This window comes from Neolamprologus multifasciatus, chromosome 7 (assembly GCF_963576455.1).
Source record: "Neolamprologus multifasciatus chromosome 7, fNeoMul1.2, whole genome shotgun sequence".
Lineage (NCBI taxonomy): Eukaryota > Metazoa > Chordata > Actinopteri > Cichliformes > Cichlidae > Neolamprologus > Neolamprologus multifasciatus.
In genome coordinates this window covers 42,592,515-42,617,396 of record NC_140445.1, presented here as the reverse complement: position 1 = coordinate 42,617,396, position 24,882 = coordinate 42,592,515, and the positions used below count along the sequence as shown (strand labels likewise).

Here is a 24,882-nt window from a genome sequence, read left to right as displayed (position 1 = left end):
ATAAGAATGGGTTTCTGTATTAATCAGACCCAGTTTTCCTGACATGCTTTTCTTTTCTTACTTGTCAATCTGGCTTTACAAAAAGAACTTTTGTCAAGTTTCTTTCGAGAATGTGAAGAGTGAGGAGTGAGAACTTGTAGCAATCAAGCTAGCTGTTATCTCTTCTTTTTATGAAAATATTGGTGATGAGAATTAACTCCTGATCTGTTATTTGTCACATCATCTTCTGCAGCCTTTTCCTTAGCACTGATACAGTACTTGTTGGTCCTGACAGCTTCTTAGTACTGATTAGTATACCAACCCTGACTCCCCAGCTCACCCTGCCCGTTTCCATCCTCAGGGCAAATCCTCCTGCCTCACTCCAGATCAGCAGAAAACCTGCTTCCTGTCATCACACTGTTATTGTCAGGGAGAAATAAACTGAAAGTACAAACAGCTCATATTCATGGTGTTGTTGTTTTTTTTTAAATCATGCTGATAGGATAAAAAGAAAACAATGCTCCTGTCAAATGTCAAATGGAGCAGTAAATATTGCTGTAGCTGGCTTAAATCTTGATATTTACTATATATATATATTTTTTTCATTTTAAAGGGACAGTGCATATTAATGAGCATATGTAAATGTCCGTGGCAGGTCCGAAAAAAAACTATGAATAAGAAAATACACATCATGAGACAATGTAGAACAATTTAATCCAGACAGCAAATAAATCAAATTACAACATCAACTCCCTGAAGTAAAACAGTAAATCATAGAGTAGAGAAACACTCTAAAATTGAGTCAGTTGAAATGAATGATTTTCGATATGTTAATAACATGATTCTTAAGTACATGGAAATATGTATAAAGACACGATTTCTATAAATTTATGGAAAGGTTTTCTGAATAAATGACTAAAACAGAAATGCCTTGTTTCAGAGCCAACAGCAATAGAATATGATAGAATAGCCCTTTATTGTCATTGTACATTTACAACAAAATCATGGGTTCTCCACGCTAACTCTGCAGGAATAAAATATAAATAGTAAGACAGCAGGAATAAATAACAAACAGAAGAAATATATACAGTTAGGAGGAATATATACAAAACAAGAGAAAGGCACACGTTGGAGCGCAAAGTGCTTGGAAGCAGTGCAAAAGGATTTGGTCTCAGTCCATGTGTCTGAGTGACGAGAGTTACTTAGACCATGGCTCAGATTGGTGAGGTGAGTGGGCAGGGGTGAGGTGTGGGGGGATAATGATTGTTAAGAGTCCGAATGGTCTAGGGGAAGAAGCTGCTTGTGAGTCTGGAGGTGTGGGACCTGATTGACCTGAGGCGTTGACCACAGGGCAGTAGATCAAACAGGTGGTAGGCAGGGTGCAAGGTGTCACCTGTGATGGCCCTGGTTTCCCTTAGACAGGAGCTGGTAATAGTGTCCAGGGGTGACAGATTGCAGCCAATAATTTTTTGGTCGGTGTTAATTACCCTCTGCGCAGCCTTCCTCAGTAGTGGCCCTTGTGATCAACTTACATGGGGCTGAAATGAAAAACACCTCAAAAATCAAAGTGAAAAAATGAGGGCAGAATAGTCTATTTTCCCAAAATTTCATAGCAGTAACTCAAAATGGTTTTCAGTAGTTTGTATTATCTACAAGGAGTCTCCTCCCAGATCGGAACTTCTGGACAATCTGGCGTGTTACCTGGCGGTGTTGGATGTTCCAAAACATAATATGCTAGTGGTGCTCTGTTGGATTTAGATCAGGAAAGCATGTGGGCCAGTCAGTGGTAACAGTTTCCTTATCCTTCAAAAACTGCTTACTGGATGAGGTTGGGCATTGTTGCACACCAGGAGCAACTGAAGATCCACTGCACAAGCTTAGAGTGTAAAGATGGGTCCAGGATTTCATTCTGACCACTCATGGCATTCAGGGTGCTGTTGCCTTGCCTGTAGAGGTATGTGCATCCTTCCATGGATATGCATCCCTAGCCCATGACTGGCCCACAACCAAACTGGTCATGTTAAACAATATTTTAAGCAGCTTAACATCCTCTGTGGCTTTTCCAATTTCCACTTCACTTCTCTCCCATTTATTCAGGTTAAACCTACTTGCCTGCCTGACCCTGCTCTTAAAACCACAGGATGCCAGTTATGGTATTCAATAGCACTAGAGGGCACTGGCCCCTGAGGCCACCCTCTTGAAGCCCTGACCAGCTCTCCTAGAGTAACTGCCTGTCTCCCATGCATTTCAGATCATGTTGAGATACAAAGCAAAGCTTCTGGCAATGGCATGTGTTGATGTGCCATTCTGTACAGTCTAGGTATGCCTCAAGCTATCAGCAGGGACTCTGACCTGTAGTCAAATGCAAAAAAGAAAAGATGAGGAGGGAAAAATGTCCCTGGCCTCTACGTTTGAAACTATTCCTGTTTTGTTGTTTGTGTCATTGTTGCTCGTCAAGTGTACCTGTTGTTAATTTCATTAACAACAAAGCAGCTGAAACTGATTAACACCCCACTTGGCTTAATTAACTTGAATAATAATTCAGAAGTTGTCATGTACCGACTGTGTGAAGGCAGGAAAAGGACCCAAAGTGCAGACTCCTCGACAGGCAAAAGTGTACTTCCAAAACTCAGCTTTATTGCTGGATGGCAAAACGTAACAAAAACCCAGAAAGAGGTAGGCAGGAAGGACACAGACACAGAGAAACACAAGGCTTAAATACACAGAGGGAGCAATCAGGGAATGAGTAACAGGAGGGAAACACAGCTGGGGCAAATCAGGCCTAACGAGACAAAGGACGCACAACCAGACGCATTTACATGAGACACGGACTTTCAAAGTAAAACAGGAAACACAACACAGACTGAACTTACAGACACAGACTCACAGACAGGCACAACAGAGGGAACAGAGACGTGGGACCAGGGCAGACACAGACACTGACTGGACACGGGGATATAGCAACTAAGGATTACACAGAGACATAAACCAAAAGACAGAACTCTAACAAAGAAACCAAAGACTAGAAGTTTAATTGATTTTAATTGATTTGATGCCATACTCTGATTTAAAAAGTGCTCCTTTGATTCTTTCTCTCTGTCTAAAGTGAAATCATCAGTTTAACAAAAACCTGACAGCCTCTGAAGGTAGATTATTTCTAACTGCTTTGCAGCTTCTGATCGTAAGATTTGTGACATTTGTCATGAATTCTATTTTCTCTGCTTCATAGTGGTAAAAGAAGCAGCAGCTACTTAGTTTCCATTTTATAGTTCATATCATTTTTGGTTTCTGTCACACATTTCATTGCTGTTTAGCCAGCAGTTGCCAAGTGTTTGCTGACAAGTTGACGTCTTCCATTTGACCCTAACAATGTTAGGGGGTTATTGACAGACTTCTAGCCCTGTCTTCCTGGGGTCTAAGATAAACTCACAACTGACAGGGAAGAAACAAAACAATAAACAGGGCTGATTGTACAGCACTAATAAGTATGGAAGCCCGTTTCCACCACTAAAAAAAAAAGTATCCATAACTCGAAATTTTGACTTATTAACTCGAAATTTCAAGAAAAGTAGCTCGAAATTTTGACTTACTTTTTGCAAATATTTTTGACAGCTGCCAATCAGTAATCTACATGAATGATGTCATTTCCTTGTTACCCGGAAGCTGAAGCCCTCAGCTACAAATGCTACAGCTAAGCTACCAGTATTACAGCCAGTCATGAATGCACAAATTGCTGATTATTTTCAGCGTGGCTTCACAAATGATGAAATCCTTGTGTTATTAGCTGAATCACATGGCTTACTATCAGCAAACGTACTCTTGCGATCTGGTTTTGAGTGCGCATTCCACGTAGATTACTGATTGGCAGAGCTAACTCGAACTCGAAATTTTGAGAATAGTAACTCGAAATTTCCAATTAATAAGTCGAAATTTCAAGTTAATAAGTCAAAATTTTGAGTTAATAAGTCGAAATTTTGAGAACGATGACTCGAAATTTTGAGATACTTCGGCTACTACAGCTTCCATAAATAAGGATAAACACACAAAGACAAAAACCAAATACTAAATACAATTAAAAACAAAAAGATACTACACAGATCATGATAGATTTGGGCATGATACAAAAAACAACAATGTGCACTTTGTGATGATCTGCTATTTTTTTTCAAGTAAACACAGCCAGTGCTTTAAAAAAGCAGAAAAACAATGCAAATATTAAATCCAGTTGATGAAGATTAAAAGCAAATTGGTACACTAGTTTAAAACCCACCCTGTGCCTTTCACATGCCAGTTTAGCTCACAGGGTTAAGCAGATGAATCTTATGCTGCAAGGCTTATACAGAGGCCTGTGTTTAAATCGGCCCTGAGGCCATTCACTGTGTGTTTCCCCCCAGCTTTCATGTCTTCTCTCCACTGTCCTAACAAAAACAAACCCAAAAGACTAAAAAAAAACCCATAATATATTTTAAAAATTGTGCTGTTGAATGTTTTGTTGATGTGCTCTTTGCTTAAATATAACCTCTGAACTTTGATAAGAATGACCTTTTATGACTCACTGTATTTGTAGCGATTTGGCAGCTTCATTCTGTAAATTATTCTACTTCAGTAGTGTGAAGCACTGTGTCGTGTTCAATTCAAACCTTTTTTTATAGCTACAACAGTGTGCAGTTGGTCAGGTCAGCTTAGTAGGTATGTGAAACATTATTTCTAAAGAAATAAAGTGATTCGACATAAAATAGGGTTTGAGAAGAAAGTGCCATGTAGATTTAATATCTATGTATGTACCTCTTCTCTTCTTCCTCTGCATAAGCTTACCTACACACCACAGTACTAGTTTGTGTTTTGACTGGTGTTAGCATGCCTCTCACTTTAATTCACACTTTCAATTCATTAATTATTCCTCAGAATTTAAACTATGGTCAGAGAGTCACATACGCCAGCATTTAAATCATTTTGTTGTCATTACATTGTTGTGTTGTATTTATTAGCTTGTCTGTACATTACTTTCGTTAATGCCATTGTGGAGATAAAAAAAAAAAGTGTGTATGTTTTTTAGCATTTATCAGAGTTGCTGAAGTTAACTCTACCAACAGGTATTTCATTGCAGTGACAGAGAGAGCCCTTAAATTCCTTATGATTGAGTGTGTGCATTGTGCAGACAAAGGTGTGCAGAAACACTTTAAACCAGGCCACAGTTTTACTGCAGCCAAGAGAAGATATATTCTGAAGGTCTCAAATTTGTTTTTGCAAACAAGTTGTATGTATAAATTCAATTTCTAGGACACAGGAATTGGCCACGAGTATTCATGAATATAGTGGCAGCAAATAATAATTAAACACACAGAAACTGTAATTCTAGTCTTGGTAAAGTTTCTTCACCTGATCATCTAGTTGGATATACTGTAGGACAGCATCAGTTGATTTTCATAAAGTAATGGGAGATAGAGAACCAACCTCAAAGGGCCCCTGTGGAGCAGAAACTCCAGTTTCAGAAAGATATCAAGTTGGCCAAAAACAATTGGCAGGACAGAAGGTATGTCAGAAATCCTGTTAAACTGGGGTGTTTTAGATCAGATGGAGACTGGCTGCAGAAACATGGAGACTTTGTAAAGTGTGAAACTGGTCAGACTGGAAGCTAACTTGGAATTTAAATCTGTTGTGTGAGAACATAATGTCCCTCTCATAGTTTGTCGCTTGGTGGAAGTATCATCAGAGGATTTAGAAATGTAGGAAAAATAGTACAACAAAAGTATTTTTGTGTGTTGGGAGAAAAAAAAGAAGCAAATTCTGATTTAAATGGAGGAAAAAAACTAAATGGGTGTTTTAGTAAAAGTTTCTTAGTATATCCTCTTCACTTTAAGAAATAAAAAGCCTATCAGCTACACTTAACATTTCCTTGCTTCATTCTAAAAGGTGGTAATTTTCTTCTTCACCCCCATCAAATCCTCCAAACCTGCTGAAATTCTGCACTTACCCATACGTAATGAGCTGCAGCTCTCGCCTCCACAGTCACCCCTAAAATCCCAGCAATTAAATCTGTCTGTCTATTGTTATTTCAAGAATGGTTAGTAATTAGCTGTGTTGAGCCAAGCTCTCAGAGGAACTGCATTTTCCTCTGCCGAAAGAACCTTACCTCATTGCTAAAGATATAACGCTGAACACAGTAGAAACCAAAATCCTATCTGTGTCCAGCTGTGTGTGGGGTGGTTCAAAAAGTAGCCTTATGATTGTTTGAGAATAACAGTTGTACCCCGCCTTGATATTTAAAACAGTTTTAAAATGGTTTTAACACACACACACACACACACACACACACACACACACACACACACACACACACAGTGCCTTGTCTTTGTAACCAAGGTGGGGGGGGGGGGGGTTTATGAGGGGAGGTGCTTGTGCTGTGATGTGTACTGTAACTGTCATGTCAATAAAAAGGCTACGAGGACAGCTACTCTTTGAAGGATTTGGGCTAGAGACAGGTGATGAGCATTATGCTCCACCGCCTGGTTCTGACCAAGGCTTCCCTCGTTAGCGAGTTAAAAGACCGGTTGAAGATGTTCTGTTATGTCTTGTGTTCTTCATGAGGAAAAAGTCTCTAAACTAGCGGGGCATGTGGAAACGCAGACCCAACAAGTTCTTCTGTGCTGTCTTTCAGTCCAGCTTTGTCCAGCCAGTGGTATAATTTCTGGATGACAGCCACTTCTTCTCTCTGCCGGTGGTACATACAGTGCATATTCCATGATGGTTCTTCTCCTTGCTCCTCTTCTTTCTTGGGTTTCTGCTGCCTGAGGTATTCACTAAGAACGTGATCAGCTGTAGCCATCTTCCTCCATGCATGATTTTGGACTAAAATTCCCCTTAAAACAGTTACTCTGCAAATTGAAATCTGGATTGACAGTTTCATCTCACTGTTTTTATAACTGGATATTTACCACATGGCCCCCAATGTTGTCCATAAATGTGACAAAGTGATTGTAAATAGTAAATGGACTGGTTCTTATACAGCGCTTTTCTATGCTAAGCACTCAAAGTGCTTTACACAACTTGTCTCATTCACCCATTCACACCAGCACTTTTTTACTATGCTGTTTCTAAGTGCTTTCTGTCTAATAATCACCTGCATCCAAAAGTATCCAAGAGCAACATTTTTTCCATTCTGTCTATTTTTACACCACTCTGATCAAGGTATGTATGACATTTAAAATATGAAGTATTCAAAGTATGAAGAGTCAATTTACTTCTCCCAACAAGCTTTTAGGTCTCTGATTATGAACACTATGTCCAACCGTAAAATGTCTTCTGTTTGGCTTTTCAAGGTCAATTTTAACCTCCTAAGACCCAAACTCTTCCACGGCATGCATTTTAAATTTCTCTTTCATATTTGGGCTGATTGGGGCCCGATGAATGTAAAAACAAAGAATTACCAGATTTTTTTTTTTACCTTATTTTTGTTTTTAAGAAAAATAAGGATATTTGTTTTAAACTTTGATAGAACAGTAGCAGTATAATGTCCTCGTAAGTGGATATCAGGCCCTTGTAGAGCAAAATTGAGTATTGTGGTCTAAATAACCCAAAATGTGATGTCCACATATGTGGATGCCAAGTCCTAGGAGGATAAACCATGCAATATGGATATTTTTACTGCCAGCATCACAGCCAACATGATACAGGAGTCCAAAGAGAATGGATATGGATATGGAATAGTTGCATAGCAATTGATGCTCTGTTGTATGTGCAACACCTAGGGTACGAAAAATACAGTAACTATAGCCATCGACTGTTCCATGAAACACAAGTCTCCATGAATTTAACTTGTGTCAGTATGTTAAAAAAGAAATGCATTATGAAGATGACACTGAATGTACATAAAAATATACATAAAAATATTATATTAATGAAAATATTAATGAAAAGAAAAAGAAACTTCCAGTCCACTATGACTAATCTGGCCTAAGTCTGACGTCATTAGCCGTTTCTTGGTCAAATCTGGCTAAAGTTATCTGTGTGGCTGCTCTACCAGGTGTAACAATTAAGTTTAACATCCAGGCATTCGTGAAAACAGAATTTATAAAAATTAATGGAGTTAGAAGCTAGTGGGGAGTTAGCTCGCTAGTATCCACCCAAACATAATATACCATCTTCTGACAGAAGGATTTCTGAATAAATTAAAACGTACAGCTTTGCTATCACTTCCTTCTTTTTCTTTTCTTTTTTTTAATTGTTTATTTTATTTTCATTTGCTGAACACTGGACAGACTTGACTGGGGAAAAGAAAAGGGAGAAAGAAAGAGGGAAAGAAAAAGAGCGGGGCCAGAAGGGCAAAAACCAAAAACCAACAAAACAAACAGACAAAAAATACATATTTCAATCACCTGGATCACCTGTTGAGAAAGAAAAAAGAGAAAACAAGCAAAGAAAAAGAGAGCAATATAATAAACACTAAGTACCGCAGCAATTTCCTGATGTTGTAAACCTGCTCAACATTTAGCAATAAAACCCTTTCTGATTCTGATTCTGATTCTAAACAACATCATCGTGATGAGCTATGTGAATATAACAGTAAATACGAAATATTAAATATTATTGTGCAGCACGTAAGATCGACAGCGCACAGTGTGCTTTTAAGGTAGCAGCCAAAAAGGGTGTAGTTTGTGTGTGTGAGCACCCGTGTGTACACCTGTGAGCATGAGCGCGCTTTGCTATCACTTAACATAAATGAAGACAGGAAAGTAAACAGCAGTGATGTTTTGTAGGGTTACTGAAGATGGGCTAGCTGGTATATAATGATGTGCTAGGTGGTGGCTAGCTGCACAGCTATGGTTAGCATAATATAAACACAGTGAACCTGGAGGATGAATGCTAACTTTTTTTCAAGTCGATAAAAGTTAACCTGAGGGTTCCTGATGGTTAGGGACAAATGCAATTGCATGGCAGGATGCTGTAAACAGACCAAACTTCAGCCAGGAGAACAACTGAGATAATCCATCCACAATACAAAGGTAAACAGACAGATAAAGAAAAGGGACAGACATAAAGAGAGAAAGGGGGAGGGGGGAGTGTCAAGGATGAGGCAAACAGACATGCTGGGTCTCCAACTGCTGCATCTGTAACAAACCACACTCAAACAATACAAAGCACCACAAAGACAAAACAGAGGGAAGTGCACAAACAACTATACAGTTTTGCTGAGTGTGTTTGTGTGCGTGTGTGTGAAAGAGAGAGTCTGTGTATTAGCATTTATCATGAAACACACTTGAAAAACGAGGGTGAGAGACAATACCCCCAGGCCCTAGAACCACCTGACACCTGGCATCTCCATCATGCAACAAAGACGCCCAAGCCACCCTGGACCACAACCCTCAAGGAAGCAGGCCAGCACCCATGCCAAAACCCCCAGTCAAGTACTCCAGAGCCCCTAAGAGCCTAAGTTCCAAGGCAGGGGGAAGGTGACCACCAGTGGGCAACAAGCCAAGGAGGGCAATCCCCCACCCTTAAAAACCAGGGACCAACCACACAGACACAGGTTCCACCATAGCACGCAGCATTCTGAAACTACTTCATATTTAAAGAACATAGGGAAGGGCGAAATATGACCGTTCAATGCAAACTCTGTTTGCCAGCAACCAAGCTGCTCTCAGCATCAAAAGACTCCAACCTAAAGAAACATCTAGAAGTAAGTTCTTTTAATTTACTGCTGCATGGGCTGGGCTGTAGTTACACTGTAAGGTTTTAAAATCTGAGCTTTAAAATGAACAGTTGTAATAAAAACCGAGAGAGGCCGACAGTGATCACTTCCCTCTTTTAGGGGTTTGTTCAGATTAAATAGAACAAGATGCAAAGCAGTAAAACATTAAAAAAACAACGGCCTTAATAAACACAGAGTAGCTTGGACCTGGAAGCAGGGTTCATACGTCATCACTTAAACACCGGATTGTATACAGTGTACGATTGTTTACTGACAACATTCAAGATATGGGCATCCAGCTAAACCCTAAGGCTCACATGTCAGTGAAGTGAACAACCGTCATATTGTAGCTAAAAGAGTATGAAACCAAATAACAAATGTGGTAATTTAAATGATGTGAATACATTTTCATTATACCTTTATTCATAATCCTATTTGTTGCCTTTTGATTGTGGTATCAAAAAAGTTATGTGTACATTTGTTTCAAGTTGTATCACGTCCCATGGCCTTCATTTTTGAGATATACAATAATATGGTGTCCCATGTGTTTCAGCTTATACTTGTATTATCTCAGTTGACATTTCTATCAGTGATTCATCAATTAGTCAAGTCCAAATGTTGTATATAATCTTGTCATGTATGTGAACTTTTAAAGTAAAACATGATAATTGTGATAATGTGAATAAAATTGTAGAGTTTGCACGTTCTTCCTGTGGCTGCATGGATTCTCTCCAGGTGGTCTGGCTTCATTCTACGGTCCAAAGACATGCGTAACAGGTTAACTTGGAAAATGGAAGTGGCTGTCCATTTCTCTGTGTTAGCCCAGTGACAGACTGCTGACCTGTCTGCCTTTTACCCTTTGACAGCTGGGATAGATGGATGGAGTCCTGGGAAAACTCTGCAAGCCTAAACTATATCTTATTTTATTAATCAACTGAAATATGATTTAAAAGCAATTTGGAAAAAGAGAAGGGAACTCTTCTTTTGTAAATTTTTGCCCAATTCTTTACAGATTTGTTTTAATTCATTGAGGGTTGGTGGGTTTTTTTTGTTTTGTTTTAAACTCCTCCTGTCCGGCAGTTGTAGCTAGCATAATTGTGGTCTGAAAGCTTTGTTCTGACAAATACATTTGCTTTCCAAAGAGGAGCACCTAGTGCAACTATAGGCTCATCTTGTTAATGTGTTTGTTTGTTTTATTTATTTATTTTATTTTATTATTCATTTTATCAGCTATCTGTATATTGTGCTGGAGTGGGCATGGCATGAAGGCCAGATTGGCAAAAGATAGGAGAAGAAAGCAAAAGAATAGATAAAGAAAAGGGACAGACATAAAGAGAGAAAGGGGGAGGGGGGGAGTGTCAAGGATGAGGCAAACAGACATGCTGGGTCTCCAACTGTTGCATCTGTAACACACTCAAACAATACAAAGCACCACAAAGACAAAACAGAGGGTAGTGCACAAACAAATATACAGTTTAGCTGTGTGTGTTTGTGTGCGTGTGTGTGAAAGAGAGAGTCTGTGTATTAGCATTTATCATGAAACATACTTGAAAAACGAGGGTGAGAGACAATACCCCCAGAACCCAGACCCCCAGCATGATAATATATTAAGTAATCCAAAGTATTCAGAATACGTTACTCACACAGCACCTCCAGCAAAGCCATATGAATGGCCCTAGCAACTGTGGCCTATGTACCTCATGTTCCCCCCAAGACCCTCCATGTGTGAGTGATGTGTTGTCGGAGGATGTGGAGGGAGAAGAAGGCTAGAGATGATCAAGAACGGGAGATAGAAGACCACCCCCAGAAGCAGAGTCCCAGCAAAGCTTGTTTAGTAAGCACCCATATTTCCTACATCACTCTGCAGGGTGAGGAAAAGTGGACCTGGGAACCGTGTCAACCGCAACCCAGGGCAACGCCGCACCAACGGCCAGCACCCATCATCCCCACTGCAAAGGGTAGTCCGGCTGGTCCACTCAGAGCCCCAGCACCAGCACCTCACCCAACAATAAAGATGAAAAAGAACAAGACAGAGTAGCTACGTATGAGACAAGGCAGAGCTCTAGGCGACCCAAGCAATCTCAGCTGCTCCCTCTCCTCAAGGTCCCCGCTCTCACCCCCCACAATGGGCTAGCGGGCACTGTAGACTCCCAGTTCCTTTGGCTTACTGCTGTACTGAGCCTGTCAATTTCTGGATTAATGTGGCGATGCCTCTTTGTTTTGAGTTGTAGCAGGATGAGTACGTGTGAGAGAAGTAAGTGTGTGTGCAGGTGTTTTGGACATATGAGTTTCCTGTAGAAAGATTATATGTCTGTAAGTCATTTAACCAATTAGTAATTTTAAATCTCTTTTCCCTGGAACCAACTCCACATACATTCCATGTGACAAACTTCGGTGTGATCATGTTTAAACTAACTATCCGAGTGTTAAATATTTACTTGCCCACTGGGACACCTTGGTTCTTTTCGTTTTCTGTTTTTAGCCCTACTGTTGTAGATGTATTGCTCTGCTTTAGTATTGTTGTATGACACAATAACAGACAAGCTTTAGCTGTTGGACAAATTGCCTCACATTTGACCCTAGAATAGTCTGATATGCAGAGGTGTTAATAGCTGACTCAGTGACTCAATGCGAGGTGTGCGGGTCTTGGGCTTGCAAAACATGCCGAAATCATCACCCCTCCTCCAACATGTTTAATACTTGGTATGAGGTGTTTGATATGTGTTTGGTTTTCACCAAACATGGCATCATGTCCAAAAATCTCCATTTTAATCTTATCTCTCCAAAGGAGATTGTTCCAGTCTTGTCATTTTTGTTAAGATGCAATTTTTTTTGCTCGAAAGTTCTGAACATCACTAAAGTGAATTCTGAAGGAAGCATGGAAGTCGGGGGTTGAGAGAGACAAAGCATTTATCCTGCAGAGTGTAATGACTAGAGAGTCAGCATGTAGGAAAAAGCAGCATTCACATCAATGTGTTGAATTAAAGTTCTAGGAACACAGAACTTCATCAGAACATAGACTATTGACAGATGAGGACAAAGAAGGCCTCTGACTTTTTGTTTCTTTGTCAGATAGATGTGCCAACTTTCCAAGATCTAATTGAAAAACCAGAACAGAACATAAAACCAGATGAAAGGATGAGCTGTCAGTGCTGAGGTAAAACATCAAAACAGTTTAACTGTTTGCAGCACTGTTCAAGGTTTTCATTCACAGTAAACAGATGTGATTATGGCGCAGCCTAAATGAGATGTTCGCTTTTCTATCAGTTCATTCTGACATAAGCCGGAATGTTTACAACATTTATCTTTATTGTTGCGATTCATTAGTTCCTATGTTAGTATCCATTAGTATCCACCTTTAATGTATGACTCTGTGAAGCAATCATTAAGCTTGTCATTCTCTCACTGTTTTTCTTGAAAACCATCCGTCATTCCCACTGTGTGAAACCTCTTTCATGTTGGATCATCACTCTATTTTAATGATAACATAATACTGCTTGAGCTCCTATAAGCATGACAGCAGTGGGCAATTTTTAAATCCTTCTTCTTTTGATAAATGTGAACTGTGCAGAAAAAGTCCTTCACGATGAGTCTTGCTATTAAAAGGATCATTACAGGCTATGATTCTGCAGATCATGCACTTTTAATGTTCAATCCTTGAAAAATAGGATTTTTTCACAGACTACCCTTACAGCTAAAGACTGGTGCTGCTGCTAGGTCTACCAGTGATTATCATGAATGAATATTTACACCTTAGGACTCAAACATTTCAAAAAGTAATGCAATCAGATTACTTGCATACCTCGATGAATGACACACCCTAATTTTGCATCATCAGTGTTAGTTGTTGAGCCTATGTTTTTCCTTGTATTGCTGAATTATTAAAGATACTCTCAAGTGTGTGCATTTAGAAGATGTGAAAGAGAGTTTCTAGTATTTGGTCATTTTTTTATTGAGTCTCCCATTCAACACGAAAATCTAATCCAGAATCATTTCAGCTCATTTCTAAAATAAGTAGCCTAGCTACTTCTCAAATACACTTCAGGGTGAATAACCACTCACATTTAGTGCTAATTTAAATGTCTTCATTTCAGTCTGTTAGACATGTCAAGCTGTTATGATCGTGTGTGATCAAAGCTATCAATCAAAGCCCACATTAGGCCAATAGCTCAGCAACTTCTTAACAAGGAAGCACTTCAAGTTCAAAACAGTTTAAACAAACTCTCAACAACTTTTAAAATGAATTTGATGCAAAATTGCAAAATCTGAATAAAATAGACAATTATCTTGTCTATCACATAGCTCTATGGTAAAGCAGCTGGTATTCTTGACTGTTCTAAATTTTATTGCACACAATAATGCTTCAACCTCCTCCGATTTACCTTCACATTCATACCTGTGTGTGTGTGTGTGTGTGTGTGTGTGTGTGTGTGTGTGTGTGTGTGTGTGTGTGTGTGTGTGTGTGTCATGGGGGGGGCGTTTGTGTGACCTCCTGATCACAACTGTTTCTAACAACATCCTTGGTCATAAAAAGGTAATCTCCCCCACACCCAATATATGGCTCAATTCCTGTATTGGTTCACCATACACAACACAGTGAAACCATAAAACGGGCAGGAAGCTTACCAAACATCAAACAAACCTTGTGATAAAACATTACAGCCTCCCCCCAGAACCTCGAGAGGCTGGGGAGGTGGACAAAGGAATGCCTTGATCACAGAGTTTGAAACAATGTAGAGGTGGTAAGCATAAAAATGACAACATTTAACAATTCACTTTAACAAACTAATCATGGCCCCACAGGAACATGCTCTAGGTACAAGCTCCACACCAGGCAAGACCCCAGCTGCCCCTAAGACAATCCAACACATAACAGCAGGGTTCAAGATAGGACATACATGGAACGCCATAAGCTAAGTGTCTTGGATTTCAAACCAAAATTACCATAATGGGACACAGAATTCTTGTTGTATGCATATACATACAATAGTAATATGGACTACTAGTCAAAAGATTGGACACACCTTCTTAGTTAATGGTTTTTCTTTATTTTCATAACTATTTACATCGTAGATTCTCACTGAAGGCATCAAAACTATGAATGAACAAATATGGAATTATGTAGTAAACAAAGAAGTATAAAATAAATTAAAACATGTTTTATATTTTAGAATCTTCAAAATAGCCGCCCTTTGCTTTGATTATTGCTTTGAACACTCTCTCAATGAGCTTCATGAGGTAGTCACCTAAAATGGTTTACCAACAGACTTGAAGGAGTTCGCAGAGATGCTGAGGACTTGTTGGCCCTTTTGCCTTCACTCTGCGGTCCATCTCATTCCAAACCATCTTGATTGGGTTTAGGTCAGGTGACTGTGGAGGCCAGGCTATCTGGCGCAGCACTCCATCACTCTCTTTCTTGGTCAGTTAGCCCTTACACGGCCTGGAGGTTTGTTTGGGATCAATGTTCTGTTGAAAAATAAATGATGGACCAGCTAAATGCTGCTATGAACCATTTGGTCTTTATACAACCATTGCAAGAGCTTGGTGCACATTGCCAGCAATAGGTTGGACTTGTTCTCGGTGGGTGTTGAACTCTGCCATGGCTGCCCTTTGTCACCAATTCTGTTCATAATTTTTATGGTAAGAATTTCTAGGCATAGCCAAATGGTGAAAGTAGTTAAGGAGTTTAAGAATCTCAGGGTCTTCCTCAAGAGTTAGGGTAGAGGGAAGCGGGAGCTCAACAGACGGATTGGAGCTTAATGTAAAAGTTAATCTCTCAATATACTGGTCGATCTTCGTCCCTACCCTCACCTATGATCACTAGCTCTGGGTAGTGACCGAAAGAATGAGATCACCGATACAAGTTGCAGAAATTAGCTTTCTTTGAAGGGTGTCTGTTCTCTCCCTTAGAGATAAGGTGAGGAGTTCATCCATCTGGGAGCAGCTCTGAGTAGAGTCACTACTTCTCCACAGTGAAAGGAGCCAGTTGAGGTGGTTCGGGCATCTGACAAGTATGCTTCTTGGGCGCCTACTGAGTGAGGTCTTCCAGACATGTCCAACTGGGAGAAGGCCCTGAGGAGGCCTCGGGCAGATACAGGACACGCTGGAGAGATTATATCTCTCAGCTGGCCTGGTAACTCCTTGGTGTTTCCTTGGAAGAGCTAGAAGAGATGGATAGGGTCTGGGCTTCTCTGATTAGACTGCTGCCCTCATGACCCAGGCCCAGAAAAGCATGAAAAAAGAATGGATGGGTGGAAAGATCTGTGATAATACTACTGAAATGATCCTCTTTGGACTGGGTGAATTTGTCCTCATAGTTTTTTTATGAACAGCTATTCAGTCAATGCAAACAGTTTCTTGTGTATTGTGTATTTTGCTGTCTGTTTTACTTAAAAACTGTTTGTTCAGACAGTGTCCTCTCTCTACTGTCTGAGGAGTAGAAACACCTATATACATACTTGAAATATCTGAATATATGTCCATAATGTAACAGCTTCTCGTCACACTCCGCTGAACTGGTGTGTTGAATACAAATATGTTGCTGAGCTGAAGGACCATCCTTAAAGTTGAAAATGTTACAAAATACTCTCAGGGTGGAGATGAGATAAACACAAGCATCTTCAATAGAGACATTGAGAGAATGTAACTGATAGCTAAAGCCCTCAAGTTAAGAGGACTTCTCAGCATCAACCTTTTGTTTTTGTTTGTTTACCTTGTTGGTAAAATTGATTGGCTGGCTGAGATGTTAGTTACCACATTTTTTTGTGATGGTTCCAAATCTCCTCTTCAATGACATCAAGTAAGGCCATAAAGTGAGGTCATCGTCAGTGGAGATCTTGAAGTTTGCCTGCTTGCCTGCCCACCTTTAACAGCTGGCGTTCACAATGAGGAAGTGTAGGACTGGATAGAGCTTACAGTCAGATCAGTTTCTTGCTGTCAGCTGTTTTCTGTTCCTTAGATGAATAACATACCAGTGAGCAAACCCCCCCCCCCCCCCCCAAAAAAAAAAAAAAGACAATAGTAGAAAATTAATCTGGTGTTAGTGTCAGGGGAATAAAGGGATTTATATAATTTGGAGAATAGTCAATGAAAGCAAATATGTGACAATTTTTACAAACTTATGTTGTTCATTCAAACTGAAAGAAACCCCACAGAAATACTAGTGGAAATTTCACTATTTCAAAGATGCCAAAACTGTCAGGCTCAATTCTGGAAAGATGTGTCTGAAACAGTACATTTACATTTAAAAGTCTTAGAATATGAATATTTCATTCAGAGGAAGAAAAATGTTTATTCTTATTACTGTGATTAAAATTCTGATCTGAGCTTGTGGTCTGCTTCTCCCGTACAAATTGTAATTGTAATTAGGGATCAACCAACTTGCATTTTTTAGGGCTTATGAAAGCTACTTTTGGCTGCTCACTCATTAGAAGGGTCACTGCAGCAGGTAGCTTTAGTTTGATTTAGCAGAATTTTTTTGCTAGATGTCCTTGCTGACCCCTGAGAGTGTTTGTATCTCCAGCTTGAAACAAACCAGTAATCTTTGGCTGAATGTATAAACAACTACACTTTGGACCCACGAAAAATTATTAAACAAAGGGAACAAATTATAGAATATATATGACATTGTTTTGTGTACAGTAGTGTAAATCCAGCAAAGAAGTTATCCTTGAATCTTTTCTTCCACTATTTAGTTCACCTTTATCACCATCTGCTGATATAAGTAAAGCTGCTAATGCTCTCATCACTGATGAGAGCATTAGCAGATGAGAGCATTAGCTCTGAGATGGGAGAATAATGCAGGTCTAAATCCACCAATTGTGAGATGAATATGAAACATAGATACTTTAAAAAGTTGCAAATTAGTTATACTGCAAAACCTAGGAAAAATACTTTTGTGCAAGAATTGTGTAGATTTTTGAAAGGATTAAAACTGCAAAATGTTTTCATGTGATTGGGAATCTCTCTCATGTCACTTCTGTTTGGCAGAAAGATTGTCACAATATCCCAAATACTATTAGGTCAGGCACTTAAATATAAAAAATAATGAATGAGTAAATTAGCACACCTTTTTAATAATTTCATATTTTATGAGGTGGTGTACTGCAGCATTGTGAGAGCAAAGTTTAGCATTGTTAGCAATTTCATGCCAAAATAGTATCATCTACTAACTATGTTTCACTTCCTCCAACCTCAAACTGTTCTTTTGATTATTTGATTGTAGATTTAAACTCACTTTTAAATAGCAGAATGCCAAATGTCATGTGGAGATGGGCTGACTTAGTGTCAAAGCCTACAAACTGGTTGATATTATTTAGACAGTAAGCTCTGAGAATTCTTTGGAAATGAAAGGACCCAGTAGTTAATATTGGTATAAACATTTCATTAAATAAAAAAACTCAATTTCTAGTTATTGACTTTTTTGTGCCTTTCCAGAAGGGAGAATTTTCTGAGATAGTCAGTTGTTTTGAATCTACCCTGAATTTATTTTGATCACTGCTAGAGGAAAACATTAAACATGAAAAACATGCAACAGCAGGAACCATGCAGAATTTCACCTCTAGGGAAAAGCTGTTTCTTGTTCAGGGCAGACGCAGTTGATACTAAACAGCTTAAATCATAAAAATCAGAGCACAGAATGCAAGATGATGGATGAGAGCTGTCACCAATGATGGATCCCTTCTTTTATTGTTCAGTCAAGCGGAACGCTTTAGCTGTCACAGAATGACAAGCATCAGTCTCTGTGACAGAAAGCAGCCTGAGATGGCAGAAAACAGCAAACATGTCCACATATGGTTAAAATGTGTAGAGATATCCTAAAAAGAACATATGAGCTCAGTGTCAGATGGATCTGTTCCTGTTCTACCATAGCAATATTCTGGTGTGGAGGGTAATGATTGTTGCCATCGATCAAACTAGTGGGAGAATTCACCACGATTCCAAAATATTATATAAAACCAAAGTCATGAACTTAAAATAAGATCATATAGATAGATGGAGCGATATGATATTTGGATTGGATATCAGTAAGGTCAGAAAGTTGTATCAGATATCAATGACTTCGGGTCAATCCAGAGCCAATGCAATAAAGTCAGCAGTAGTATTGTGATGTTTTGTTAAAACTGATGATTACACTTCTGTGTTGAGGGAGAAGTGAGTGCTTGGAACTGACCAGCAGGGTTTCCAAATAAGCTACTAACTAAAATTACTGCCTTCAGCATAGCAAAGAATCCTTCAAAAGCCACCAAAAGGACAAGCGAGGTTTTTGTCTGTGAGTCACTGCAATTTATTTAACACACATTTGGAAGGGGCCTCTTATTTCACAAACTGTAACACAGTAATCATTATTACTATTATTGTTATTATCATTGTATTATTGCATCACTTGTTCTTATAAGTCAGTTTTATTCCCCACAAAGCTTCATCTATTTTTTCACCCTGTAGAGACCTTGTTATTATGTTTTTGTAAAAGCAAAAAGGCTTTGCTTACATGTATGATGCCAGTTGAATTTCTTGATGCTTTCATTAAACATTTAAGAAAGAACACTCTCATGGACCACCTGTTTTCCTTTGAAACTGCTCCACTCACCCTGCACCTAACAAGGTAAATTTGAGTAATTGGGGTACACAGGTGCAGAGGGAATGTAGCAGGAAGAGCTGCTGCTAGAGAGCAATTTGTATATTCATTAATATTCTATATTCATCAGTCTGCACAAAAACCCCATTGCAAACACACACACATTATATATATATATATATATATATATATATATATATATATATATATATACACCCCCCCCCCCCCCCCTTATAGGGGGTGTATCCCGTTTTGATCTAGGGACTTCCAAACTATACTGGGATGTTACTGGGTATACTATGCCAGCCTCCTGGTTATGGTGTTCAATGTATGCCCTGCCTGCTAACATCTTGAACCCTGCAGTTATGTGCTGGATTGTCTCAGGGGCACAGCCTGGTGTGGTAGAGCCCAGTCTTTATGGATTTTGTGCTTAGAGCTCATTGATATGGTGCTATGATTAGTGCCTGTGCTGTGTCATTTTAATAAAAACAAGAAAGTTTAAGCAATGCAATACCAGGAGAGAAACTTTAAGTCAGCTAATCACCAAAAAAGTGAAAAGGCCCTTTAAAGCAGGTGTTAGTGTAACTGGTGCTGATGTTAATAACAGTATAATCATACAGAAAAGACATACTAGGGGCTCCTATGCAGCTTTGTTTCTTGGTCCCCAATTACAAGATGTTTTACTTCTCTCTGGAACGTGTTATTGTTTTTTAGCTAATAATGGTTTCTTTCTTTGACATCTATTTACTTGAATGTTTTAAATCCTGCATTGTTTGAGCCTTAAAATGAAAATTTGGTTAAGAATTTTGCAACATACTGTAGGCCCTGTGAAATGTTTATGCATATTAGTTTAATTTTATGCATTGGTATTTGTCAGTCTTGATTTAAAATGTATGATTTTTGTGCAGTACCTACATAGAAAATATTTCATTTCCCAAAGCCTGAAGGAAAACATGATGCAGAATGATTTATGTTTTAAATAATGTCTTGGAGTCGCTGTGTCCTTAACGTGACAAGTTGTTTTTCTGAGTTTCTGAATTGCTGACATTTCTTCCCAAAATTAATTAATTCCTTGTTGAATGGAAAATGTGGATCTCCACTATTAACTCCAGAAGAGGAAATGTAAATCCAGCTGTAGGATCACTGATATGGAAAATACAAAAAAAGTTTTAGTTATTTTTTTTTTTTAGGTTTTTTTATTTTGTGTTGTACTTTTTATGATTCATATCAGCAATTAAAACATGCCTATTATAATTTCTGATAAACTATATTGGATGACTTCTGTCAGAGTTGTAACTTAAATAAAAGTAACTCCCTTCCTTTTATTTAGTTTCTTTTCAATATGAGCAGAACCTCAGGGATGTTCTTCATTTCTGCAGGAAATGTAGGCTCTGTAGTTCTGTAGGAAATAAACTTCATTTTCTCTCTGATGTGTTAAACCTGCAGTGCTCTGATAGTGTCAGCTCTCAGACAGGGTTGCATTTACAGTACAGTGTTTAATTTGTAGGTGTCACTGAGCAAGTCAGGCTGAGTGACATTTGTGTTGCTGTTAGGCCCCCAGCTGTCTATCTTCCTCCCTCTTCCTTTCCCTCTGTGAATCCTGATGAGGTGTCCAGTGGTGTTCTGTTCAACACACTGAAATTGAAATCAATCAACTCTTCAATCTTTCTCTAAAGGACCATTATCCAGCCCCGGCAGGCCTGTTGGCCTGCCTACAGCAGGATCTATGACTTGATCCGCTTCTCTTTTTCACAACGTAAAGCTCACTAATTTGAATCTGACAGGAGTTGGAAGTTTGTTTAAATCTTAACAAATCAACTGTTAGATGTTTGAAAATGAATGTGGACAATATTTAAGAGTCTGAGTAAAATCACTACTTTATTCCTCCATATATTTTAAGTTCATAGTTTGGTTTGTATGATTTCAGATGACTTCAATAAAAATAAATAAATAAACAAAAACACACATCCAAACTATTTCTCTGGCCTGAATACCCAATCTTCTGTTTTTACAATCAGTTCTATAAATTCTTGAGCAGTAAAATAAATTGCCAGTACCGCTTTTACCTGATTTTTCATAGATATTGTGGTGTCTCTTCTTTGCTTGTAAATTTATTTTATAAAAGATCAGTTGGTTCTTTGGCTATGATAAAATGAAGAAGTCCTTCAATTAAGAAAAACTTTTCTGGTCATTATTCAAAGTCATAATAGGAAGAGAAGGGGAAATGGATGTGAGCTGTTTTTTTTCCTCATTGAGAGTCATATACATTTATGTTTATAAATATACATATATATGTTTTCTCCACTACTCTTTTGATAACTTCGATAGGTTAATTTTTGCATGTTTTTGTGAGCTACAGTATTTCTGTTTTTGAGATTGTCTGTCAGTTTGCATCTTCTATTCCTGAAATCTTCTCTTAGCCTTTTGCGCTGAAAGTTTTTCCATATATATTGATTATTATTCTTTATTTGTTGTACAGCCAATTTTTTTTACATGCAAATGAATGAACAATTAAGAAAATGTTGCAACTATTTTTCTAACAGATCTGTTATAGTTTCAGCTGGGAGAAGCACATTAGAAAAATGGTTAAGAAAATGTCCAAACAAACAACACTGATACATATCATTTGATCAAGATGCTTAAGCATGACATATTATGGTTAAACGTTTTCTATATCATCCCAAAATTATAGGACATGTTATTGTCTGTTTGTTTAGGTAGCTTTTTGCAGTGTAATTTTCGAGTTTTTCATGACTGATGTAATGGAAAGTTGCAATAAACTGAAACTGGCTTATATATCAGCCTTGCTGTAGCTCAAATGTTGTTGCAGTGCTGTTGATCCCAGTTTGACCAGAAACATCTTTGCAAAAGTATCAATCAGCAGATCAATAAGTTAGTAAGTTAAATCAGTGGTAGTTACTCAGAATAAGACTGATTTACAGTGTGATCTAACATAGCCTGCATTATCTGTACTTCTATGGGTCTAGTGGTTTTAACCTTGCTGTTTCTCCACAGATTCCTCAGATCAGCTATGCGTCGACAGCTCCAGAGCTCAGTGACAACACACGCTATGACTTCTTCTCCCGTGTGGTTCCTCCCGACTCCTATCAGGCTCAGGCCATGCTAGACATTGTGACAGCGATGGGCTGGAACTACGTGTCCACCCTTGCCTCAGAGGGAAACTACGGCGAGAGCGGCGTTGATGCTTTTGTCCAGATCTCCAGAGAGTTGGGTAGGAAACTGTAAACAGATATACAGTTAATTCAAGTCAAACTGAGATTTAAAAGTTTTTATACTTTGGTACTCGAGAGAGATTAATTAAATATTGAAAAGCTATTGATCTGATAAATTTGCTGCACTCTGTTGATGAATAGAAGATGTCTTCTAACTGATTATTGATCTTATTATGCCAGAAGTTGACACATTTCTCCTTGACTGGTCACTGTGAGGTTTGGCGCTTACTGAATAAAATGTTATCACATGGAGTTAAGCCCTTACATTAATTAATATAAACTTTTGAAATTAATCAGTGACCACATGTTGGATAGACATTAGCATTTTGTTTGTATGTAGTTGTTCAATTCAATTTAATTGATTCTGTTCTGTTTTGTTACTTAAATTAATCAGGCTCTATCACACTGTGAATGATGACGGCTTATGATATGATTTAAACAGATGAGCTTGCAATGCTGGGCAGCCAGCTCTAGGAGGAGTCTTGGTGTTTCCAAACTTTTTCCATTTATGGATAATAAATGATGAGGCCACTACGATCATTGGAAAATGACGAAATTTTTCGGTATTCTTTCCCAGAATTGTACCTTGATAAAATCCTGTCTCAAAAATATAGAGACCTCATGGCTTGGTTTCTGCTCTGACATTCAAACTGTATCTGTATTTGCTGAAAAACACAATTTACCACAGGTAGATTCCGATCAAGTTCTAGAAACATATGACAGATGATTAGTTGAAATAGGATGCACTTTCATCTTCCTAGCCACCTCTTCCTGCTTGTCTGGGGAAACACAGATGTGTTCCTAGGCCAGCAAGTCCTGGGTCTACAAGGGGGCCTCCTTCTGGTGGGACATTGCTATAACATCTCACCCAGGAGGCACCCAGGAAGTATCCTTTCAGATGCCCCAACCACCTCAACCTGCTCCTTTCAATGTGGGGGAGTTGCTGCTTTGCTTTGAACCCCTCCGGATGGATAAGCTTCTCACCCTGTCTCTATGGGTGAGGCCATCCACCCTTTTCTGAAGAGTGGATGGCCTTTGCCACTTTGTATCCACAGTCTGATTCTATTAGTAACTACCCAGAGCTTGTGATCATAGGGGAGAGCAGAGAGATAAATCAACCAGTAAACTGAGAACTTTGCTTTCATGCTCTTTTTATCACAACGGAATAATGCAACATCCACTTCTCTGCAGCCATGACCTGAATCTATCTGTCGATGTCCCACTCTCTTCTCCACTTACTCATGAACAAAACCCTGAGTAACTTAAACTCCTCCACTGTTGGCAGCAACTCACCCTTGACTTGGATTAGGCACTCAACCCCTTCATGGTTGAGGACTCAGACTTGGAGGTTCTGATTCTCATTTCCACCGCTTCACATTCAGCTGTGCACCACTCAAATCTGAGCTGGAGGATACCATCTGATGAAGCATATAGAACCATATCATCTTCAAAAAGCAGAAAGATTCTGAGGCCACCAAAGTGGAAGCCTGCCACCACATGGCTACGCCAAGAAATTCTGTACATAAAAAGCATTAACAGAATCAGTGCCGGTGTTCAGCATGTACTGGTAACAACTTAATGTTTCCGACTTATTGCCGGCAATGCAGAACGAGCTCCCACAATGTTTATATAGGAACTGAACGGCTAATAGCAATGGACTAGACACCCCATACTCCCAAAACACCTCCCACAGAATACCCCACCCACACTATACATGTGTTCATATATACACACCATAGTGTATTGTTCTTCTTTGTTCTATTTGTATCTTATTTTGAGAAGGAAGGGGATTCATAGTTTATGTAGAATTTGGACCCAAAATACAGACTCCAAGACAGGTTTGAAAAATTCACCTTTATTCAGGTCAGGCAGCAGATCCTGGTGGCTGAAGCAAACAGGATTCAAAAGTAATCTGAAGTAGAGATGGACCGATCCGATATTACGTATCGGTATCGGTCCGATACTGACCTAAATTACTGGATCGGATATCGGAGAGAAATAAAAAATGTAATCCGATCCATTAAATATCAAAAAAGCACCTCACAAAACTTGGCGACATGGCGAGCCGGAGCAGTGTGGTCACGTGATAGAGCGCCTGTGTGTATTTGTAGCCTGCTAGCAAACATTTCATCTCCGAGGAAGTTATCTCAGAGAGAAGTAAAGCAAGTGTGTAAGTTCATCTCTGAATGTTTGTAAAGCATTCCCGCGTTAAGCTTAACAACCGATATATAGAGCAACTGCCTTTCTCTCTCTCTCTCTCTTCTTGCTGCTACTTCAATCGTGAAACTGCTTAATGATCAGCTGATCGGCTTTTCTGTCGCGAGTCCGTCTCTCTTGTTTGTTTTTGGCCCACTTCTCACCAGAAAGAGGAAACCAGCGGCTGAACAACAGCAGCACTATTAAGC

General features: G+C 39.0%; 1 protein-coding gene across 3 annotated transcripts in view; it reads left to right on the top strand.

The window, feature by feature from the left end:
* The window catches only part of LOC146514979 (metabotropic glutamate receptor 8-like), a 129,798-nt gene that overhangs the window by 30,823 nt on the left and 74,093 nt on the right, over positions 1–24,882 (top strand). For all 3 annotated transcript variants that reach the window (XM_085164633.1, XM_085164632.1, XM_085164630.1), the window contains exon 3: positions 22,260–22,476. In XM_085164633.1, coding sequence (XP_085020759.1) covers positions 22,260–22,476 — 217 coding nt within the window. The remainder of the gene's footprint in view (positions 1–22,259; positions 22,477–24,882) is intronic.